The following is an 8,926-nucleotide window of genomic DNA, read 5'->3' as shown; positions in this document are numbered from 1 at the left end:
GTAAACACGATGCTAGCCTGCGTAGCGCCCCTCCCTTAATTTGCCTCCAACACAGGCTAACCTCTCTTTTGTTTCTATAATAAATGATTGAATGATACAAATGATGACCAAGATTCTTGCGTGGCCAGTGAAAAATCGGGCTTTTGACAATGACGACGTTGACTAGATCACTTAATAATACGCATAAAAAAAAAAAATTCCAACCGAACGTGCGTTTCACTTTTAAGTAACTTTCTGTCATCCTCAGCGAGACAACGACGCAAAAATCCCATACTTTTCGTGTCATGTCAACACCGTCCATGCCAGCATAATAAACCATACAGTTGTGTGCTTAGTTACCTGGCCTTTGAGTAAAAGTGAGGCTGGAGTTGACCTTACTTTGATAGAAACCTCACTGCTTTTATGTAAATTTCTTCTAATTAGCATGAGAACAACAACATAAACATAAGAAAAGCAGTGAGGTTTCTGTTCAAGTAAGGTCAACTCCAGCCTCACTTTCGTTCAAAGGCCAGGTAACTAAGCACACAAGTGTAAAATGGGTGTATTCTCGAACACGTAACATGCGATCGAGTTGGAAACAAAATCATAACATTAGGGACCTTTAGATCGGAGGACGAGGACGAGTTTTCCGTTTTGAGCACGCGCACTTCGAAAAATGTCGGCCACCAAACTTTATGCACATGCTCAGTACGGAAAACCTCGTTTTCGTAGTCCATTCTCGTCACCAGAGCCTCGGATGGGCTCTGGGAAACTATATGTAGGAGAACATGTGCCCTAGGGTTCTTATAGCCAAACATTGGCTATTTGAAGTTTACGGCGCGTGCAAAGACATTTTGATTCTTCTTTACGAAACCAATGAGAAGACACTTTACTTCAGGGTTCCCCAGAGCCCTTCTCTCCCTCAGTCATGAAAAGAGCTCCGGGGTCGAGATTGATTCGTAATCGTAATCGTAATCATCCTCGTCCTCCGCTCTAAAGGTCCACGGCTATGACGCAAATAGATATTTTCTGGTTACGTTCTCGATGCCACCAACGATGTACCAGTGCGAGCTGTCATGTGTAAACAGCATCGAAGCCACCTATTGCTGCATAAGAAGCGTGAAAAACAACGAGCATTTTCGAAGCTACTCAAATAAAAGCTAATCATGTTTCTGGATTTCCAAGCATTGGCCCCTTTGCATGACCGTGTCACGTGACCTTGTCAATCATTAAAAAATGATCGTGGTACAAAATAGATGCTAGGAATGGAAACAACTTGATAAAATTTGTAAGAATGTCAATTTGAGGACATTGATGTGAGAGAATTTAAGCCGTGATTTTAATGCTCAAAAAATTGACCCAGATTTGTATGGAAAAACAGCTGTTGGATGGCAAGCTTATGATTGACAAGCTCACGTGACACGGTCATGCAACGGGCCTATTATGGCCATCACCATCTGAAACTTTGCACATTTTGTGTTCATCGGCATTTGAACAAATTAAAAGTCACCTCTCAGTTAAAAAACCTAATTTGACTTAAGTTACTAACTCAGTAAATCAGCCGCACTGCCTGCAGCACTACTTGACGATACTGTGGAAGTCGGAGTGGGGTTCAGTGTTGTGCACTTTACGAGGTCATCCATCTGTCTTCTCCAGAACTCTGAAACGGGGTACAAAAAACGTTACCATTTCCCACCAGAAAGTTCAATTAGTATATATTTTACGCGTCGCTGTCCTTGAATTTCCCAGTCCGCCCCCCCCCCCCCCTTAAGTTTTAATCTACTTACTATAACGATTCAGGCCTTGTCTAACTTAATAGCTCTAACAGGAGAGGGTGGCCAAAGAATAAGAGGGCAAAATTGAAAGTGGTTACCTAGTGGATACCTGATATACAGTAGATTGATGCTACTCTAGTTTGAAGAAATTTGAATGTGGCTTATACCTTACTAACCACGTTTTTTCGCTCTGTCCTGTAAAATCACGGACCGGAAAAAAAAAAGGATCCCTAATTTTACAGTACGGAACGAGAAAACGAGGTTAGTAAGGTGTTTATTATATCTCTGTCGTAATCAGCCGTGCGGGAAAGGAACTGACTAGTTGGGGTCAAGCGGAAGGTTCAACTCCCACGAAAATTTGCCGTGTTAAAATCCGAAAAAAAAGTAAATCTCTTTGGCTGTTTGAAATAGTTGCTTGCAAGATTCAAACAGGTTTACAAGTTTGTCACAGAAACGACATGAAAAACTTGCTAGAGAATGTTTTATCGACGTTTGAAATTTAGCGGGCCGTACTGTGGAATACGGCCCGCTAATTTAGCCAATCACAGCGCGCGTACTATCTGAGAGATATAATTAAAAAGTTGCGAATCAAAGACGCAGCTGTATGGTGTCTTCATCCTTGATGAAGGCACTAGACAGAAGTTTCCAAACGTTGGGTCTTCTAATTGTAACTCTTTGAGCTACATTCAAATTTCTTCAAACCAGAAGAGCATCGGGCTGTGTCTGGTCACAATGTGAACGTTAACCGTTGTTAAAGGCCGAAACACAGCAGGCGGCAAGTCGCAGCGACAGGTCTCCGCGACAAGACGCTCATTGTGGACTACTTGCAAAACTAGTCGCTGCGACACAACGCCTATTCGGTGCACACACAATGATCTCGTATGCGGGGGAATGTGAACTAGTTTTCTAATTCGATATGACCGACCATATGACGCTCTCATTGGTTGATTGATATTTTGTCGCAGCCACTTGCTTCCGGAAGAGTACACACGGTGCGACAAGGCTGTTTTCGCTAATTTTGTCGCTGCGATCAGTCACACGAATTCAAACTGGTTTGAATTCGTGCAACTGATGGCAGCGACAGTAATTTTCACAAAATTAACCGTGTCACGAGGCGAATTCTTGCGGCGACTTCTCCCCGCGACGTGTCGTAGCGACTTATCGCCTAGTGTGTCCCGGCCTTAAAGGACATCTATACCACTACGTATAGATAGATCAGCGGTTACGTTTGATTCAGAAAACACATTCTTAGCATAAGAGACTTCAATTTGGAATACCAAAATGTCACCGCCGTCAGCAGAGAGATTAAGCACCGCGTCAACAGCAAACGTACGTCGGGCTGAAAGTCGAGTTTTGCCAAAAATCAAAGTAACGTAATTCAGTTTAGATGATTCCTTGCTTGTTAGCCTAACTGATATCGGGCAACTTCGCACCAAGAGAGAGACGACAGTAAAGAGAATTTTCATGATTTTATGAGAAGCAGTAGCTTGCCGTTTGCATTTGACGTAAGGGAGTTTAAGAAACCACGACGGCTATGGCGACGAAAGTGTCACTTCAAAGTATAAGTTTGGGCATTTACTTCATGATTTTTCCATCTTGCACGCTCTGCCCGTAGTATTAGTTAAAAAGAGAAAAACAAGAATTTGAAAGCAAGAATTTACGTGCATTTCTTTGCCGTACTCAAGAAAACAACAACGTGAAACCACCAACTTTTTAGGTTTTGACGAAAACGTGCGCATGCAACAATGAAACATTCATCTTCTTTAGTTCAAAACCGTTCTCACCCAACCATTTACAGGATACTTAGCCCGTACTGCACATCGTGTGAACAAGATGAAATAATTTCAAAATACTTATACTATAGCGTATAAGTTATATTTTGAAGTGACGTTTTTGTTGACGTTGCTGTTGTCTTTGCTTAAACTGTCTAACCTCTCCAATAACACGCACTTTTCCCTCTTTTTGTTGGATTAGATTACCTTCACAGTGCTTTTGTTTAGTTTTCAACTAGACACTTGGCACCTACCCTGCGACTTCATCGCATTGTTATGGATCGGACTGAGATTGGTATCTTTTAATGTCATACCCGCCAACATGGCATCCAGTTCCTTTTCAAACTGAAGGGGCGATTGTGAGCAATCTGAAAATAAACGTTGAGAAATAAACAAGGGACTTCCTTTATGTTTACATGGGTTACACTTGCAGCTTAAAGGCCACAGAAAATAATGTTTTATAATGGAATTTGCTTCCACGTTTTCCACAGAAAGCGTTTGTATCTGAAATAAATCAATTTCACAATAGAGCGAGTTTCAATCCAGTGTCGTAAAACCAAAACCAAAGTAATTACTTTGGCCAATCAAAAAGGACGCAGACAATCCAGAAAACCAATCAAACTCGAAGTAATTACACGCAGCCGACACAAAGCGAGGGAAAATGCGCACGCGCGAGCCACTATTAGTTTTGGTTTCTTTTGGTTTCACTTCTGATTGGTTGAAAAAATGGCGCGAGAACGTCGAACCAATCACTGAGTGAAGTAATGCAAAACCAAAGTAATTCGCTAATTACTTTCGACACTCAATTGAAAACCGCTCTAGCTTGTTTTTGTTTTCAAATTTCCCGGGCGCCGCTATTTTGAATAATTGAGACGCGTTAACAACAGAGCAACCGTAAGACGTCACAATTATTCAAGATGGCGGTGCCCGAGAAAATGAAAGTAAAAACAAGCGATTCTAAAATTCTTTTCAAAAAATTTCAGACAAAATTTGGTTGAAACCATTATTTTCTCCGGTTTAAATTTTAATTTTTAGTAGGAGTGGAGGTTCGGCATTGCAATACATGAGGAAGGAGAGTGGCCAGCATGGTGGACTACGGGTCGTGTTGCTTCGGTTCGATGGGCCCCATGGCCTGAGCACACTTTACGAGTCGAACACACTACTCAGAACTGGGCGGACAGACCCGTCAGTTTGCAAATATAAATGCAACAATTTGAAAGAACACGTGCAAGATAATGCCTCGCATTCTTCTGGAGGAGTATATATCACCTTCGAAGTGTGTTAATAGAAAGGCGTTGTAGAGTTAGTCCGTCCAAATGACCGGTCTGGCTCGTCAGTTCTGTCACACGGAAAACGCCCTAAGTTTCACATTTTTGATATTGCCAAGCACACGAGCTTTAGACTGCAAATCAACTTAAGACTGATCAAATTAAATGGGATTTTGATGAGAGGAAAAACACGAGTAACCAGACAAAATCACCCTAGGCAGAATAGAGAACCAACAAACTCAACCGACACGTGAAATCAAACCTTGGTACGCATTGATGAAAGCAGAGTGCTAACACCACGATGAATCAACCCTGCATTCCTCAACACCGTGAACTTTTTAAACCTCACCTGCAGTCCTCAAGTCAGTTTGAACGGATGCCAGATCCAGAGTTGGTGGATTTGGCCTAAGCAACGGATCCCGTAAAGTGTCAAAGTCTATCAGTGGAACATCCGACACTTGATCAAGCAAATTAGTGCTAGCACTTGTGCTCTTCAAATCCGCAGAAGGGTTCGAACCTGTTAAATCAACTAAAGGCAGACCATTATCTGCTATACTCCCACAGTCATCTTCACTGGAACTCGAGTCTTGTAGAACATTTGGTTCCTCATCTAAAACAGCCGTTACAGTGAATCTCGAACTGCCGGGGTAGTCTGCGGTGAGCACTTTAAGTTCTTCTGTAATGTCAGGAGGTGTTTCTAATTGAATCAGCTGTGGACAGCCGGGTTTGACCTCGTTTTCAAGAAGAGGCTGAGGTACAGGCATATCTTCTTTGACGTCACTAATGATGCTGGTTTCTGCTTCACTGACCACGTTCTCTTCAGCATGGATTTGATTGGCAAGTTCGTTTTTCTCTCGTTCCTTTGCAAGTATCTTGTTCCTCTGGCAGTAGCCATAGATGTCTGCAAGAAGAATTCTTTGTGTGGTTTCCATGCCCTGAAAAATATGCGGGAACGGAATGTGACAGCTTGTGAATTCATGGTTGTCAACAGCACATCAATTTACGCACACAACAAAAAATAGTTCATTTAATTACAACAACAACACAGACCTTTTTTGTACTCAATGTCTAAATAGTAAACTTGAATAGATTGCTGCCTTCCAAAAATAACCATACAGGATGGAAAAGACAGAACAGAAGTTGTTTGCTGAAAGGGAGGGATTTAAAGCCATGTATCTTAATATTTCAAAAGGATATAACAGCGACAAGGATATTAGTTCACTCTGGAATCACCACAAAACTTTAAGGGGAGGGGAGGGGAGGGGGGGTACCAACACCCTTGTCTTTAACAAACGCGGAATGACCTAAGGACTTAACAGGGACTTGATCACTTTACAGTGCACCTGTTGACAAGCCATTTTAGTAAGAAATTCAGTGTGATGGCGGTCACCACTTATTGGGTTCTCATGGTCACCTTTAGCACTTGCATTGCTCCCACAGAACATTTCTTTAGATACCAGACAGAGCCGAGTGACCATTGAGTGTAAGAAAATGTAAATCTGCAAATTATTGTTCCTTGTTTTGTTTGTGTTTGTTGTAGGTTTAATGTGTTTGGTTAAAGCAGAATTCAGACAACTTCACTCATATATGTCCCATACAGTGGCATTGAAATTCATGGCACTTTGAAAAGATGTCACTGTAGTAAGTTCCTACTAAGTATAAGAACTTCATTTAAAATTCACCTAAACGCAAATATTTTGCATCTACAATGTTAATCTCCCCACCAACAGCAACCGTGTTTTGCCATTCTAACCTCAAATTTTCGCTTTTCATCTGCCGGGCAAGACGCACAAAGTTATCAAAACTAGAAGTAATTTGTGACCTACGACCGTGATGTGAGAGGCATGGGTCTATTCTCGATTTTACGTCACAAACTGCTTTGTAATGCAACAGGAATGCAAAGCACTTTGTGACGTAAAAACAAGACTAGACCCACGCCCCTCACATCACGGTCGTGGGTCCAAATTACTGCGCTAGTTTACGAGGCTTGCACGGCACACAAAAAGCGAAATTCTGGGTAACAATGGTGACCTACGTTTTGCTTTGGGTGAGGAGATTTATATTAGGGGCAAACAATATCTGAGTTTAGGTGCACTTTATTACATTTTGGTAAAGATTGTGTTTGGGGTGTGGCATGTGGGGACTCGTTATTACATTTACACAAAATAGTATGAAACTTATTTTGTGTCAATCAATCAATCAATAGACTTTATTTTAAGAGGGTAGCACATGACAGTAAGAAAACTGATAGCCCAGTAGCCCTCTATAAAGTAAAAACTTCCGATATAAAAACTAAGCGAAGACTTACACTAGAAATATTATACAATACAAGAATAAAATACAAATGACTATTACAGTACCGCTTGAAAGTATTGACCCCTTTACCGCGTCACCCTGTCGCGACTTTCCCTCGGTATACCTGCGGTAGGCCGATTTTCTGCCGAGGGAAATTTCCGGCTGGGCTCTAAAGTTGCCGCGAGAAAGACAAACGAGGTAAACCCTCGGTAATGAAAATTCCGCGGTGGAGTTGGAAAGGGTTTCCGTTGACTTTGTGTTTCGATAAGCCAGATTATAATGTTGAAATGCCACCGAAGAACAGAAACTGAACAAGTTTCGGCTGAAAATGCGAACAGCAAAGAGGGTTATAGCCGCTAATCATGGACCTTGGTTGCCTTTCCCTTTTACATGCGAAGAGAATATCCGTAGCCAGATTCCGACCACATTTGAGACCTTCTTTGCGACCTATTTTGATTGCAGTGATTATTTTGAAGACTTAGCTTCTTGTGGACTGTTCCTTCGAAGGTTCGACGAGTAGATTTCGTGCAGTGTCCCGCATGCGTGGACTTTGCCGTCTCACATTTTTAAGTCTTATTCATTTGTCTATGGGAAAATATATCCGCTTGTTTTGCAGCTCAGAGCACGGAACATACATTTATTATCTCGCTTTCCTGCAGCCGGGGAGGGTTTTGACAATATATACAAAACTGAAAGCTATTGAAAAAACCTTTTGTTAATTCCTATGAATTTCTGAGTAAATACAACCCAAAGACAACAGAAACTGGTCTTACTGGTTCCTTTTTTAGCTCCTTGTCCAAATCTATCCTGACAAGGGATTTGTTCACTTTGAGTGCTAGTGAAAGTGCCATGAGTCCACCAACATAAGGATCATTTTCACGAAGGTCCATCCTCAACATGGTCTTGCTGTCTGCTATCACTTCAGCCAGGGCGATCATTCCTATATGATGTAAGAACAGGCATAAATTTCCACTTTTAAAATAAATTATGTGAAGCCAAGATGTTCTCACAAACGATAACAAAACAAACGGCAACATTCTTTTGGCTTGCAAATGTAACAAAATATTGGAACCTTGATATAATAAATCTTTAACAATTAACAATTAATGCACTCAGTCCAGTGACACCCCACTACTAACAAACTAAGGGTGCGTTCGATTGACCTCATACGTGGAGTGATGATTTAAAACGGTACATATACGTATGGCGTTTTAAAGCAACAAGGATAATAAAGATATCTTTAAAATTGCATTTTAGCAGGTGTTCGACAATTTTGATGTGAATCTCCGTAAAAACGAAGGATTTCTAACTCAGTTCTATTTCATGCATTCCTATTCCGAAATACGGTCAATTGAACGAACCCTAAATTTCCCTTTGTTTTATTTTATTAACTGGAGGTTCCACTGTTCAACTATCACACCATGGTCGACATGCTCAGATCAATGGGATCAACCAAATAATCTCTCAATATGCTTTTTGTTTTTGTTTTTTTGCTCAGACTGTGGTTTCAGTAAGTACCAACAGCTGATGAAAAGCATTGGCTACTTCCCTCAGACAATTTGGCTAATTTTTCCCTAAACTGAAGTAATGATAAGACAGGTTCTTTCAAACCTAAGACTACAATAGCCCACTTTCGATATATTAAAATTCAGTCTAAAACAAAAGACATCATCTCGAGGCTCTGGGGAATAAATATAAGGATTTCTACGAGTTTATCTGAATTTTCTTCAATCTGCAACTTTTTCTCTCCGGATACACCTTCCGTCCACACGTATCCAACGAATTCACTGGCGAATCAGCAACTTTTTTAATACGCCCTCCAAAGTGGAAATTTTTG

The 8,926-nt window shown here is 41.1% G+C and overlaps 1 protein-coding gene across 1 annotated transcript in view; it reads right to left on the bottom strand.

Annotated features, from left to right (window-relative positions):
• Nucleotides 1-1,390: 1,390 nt before the first annotated feature.
• The window catches only part of LOC137978926 (protein phosphatase 1 regulatory subunit 37-like), a 23,440-nt gene continuing 15,904 nt past the window's right edge, over nt 1,391-8,926 (bottom strand). The window contains exons 10-13 of the mRNA XM_068826044.1: nt 7,863-8,029; nt 5,144-5,729; nt 3,781-3,894; nt 1,391-1,639 (exon numbers count right to left, since the gene is read on the bottom strand). Of these exons, the coding sequence (XP_068682145.1) occupies nt 1,524-1,639; nt 3,781-3,894; nt 5,144-5,729; nt 7,863-8,029 (983 nt within the window). The 3' untranslated portion in view covers nt 1,391-1,523. The remainder of the gene's footprint in view (nt 1,640-3,780; nt 3,895-5,143; nt 5,730-7,862; nt 8,030-8,926) is intronic.

This window comes from Montipora foliosa, chromosome 12 (genome assembly GCF_036669935.1).
Source record: "Montipora foliosa isolate CH-2021 chromosome 12, ASM3666993v2, whole genome shotgun sequence".
Taxonomy (NCBI): Eukaryota; Metazoa; Cnidaria; class Anthozoa; order Scleractinia; family Acroporidae; genus Montipora; species Montipora foliosa.
The sequence above is the reverse complement of the archived record's forward strand: the minus strand, read 5'-3'. Positions and strand labels throughout refer to the sequence as shown.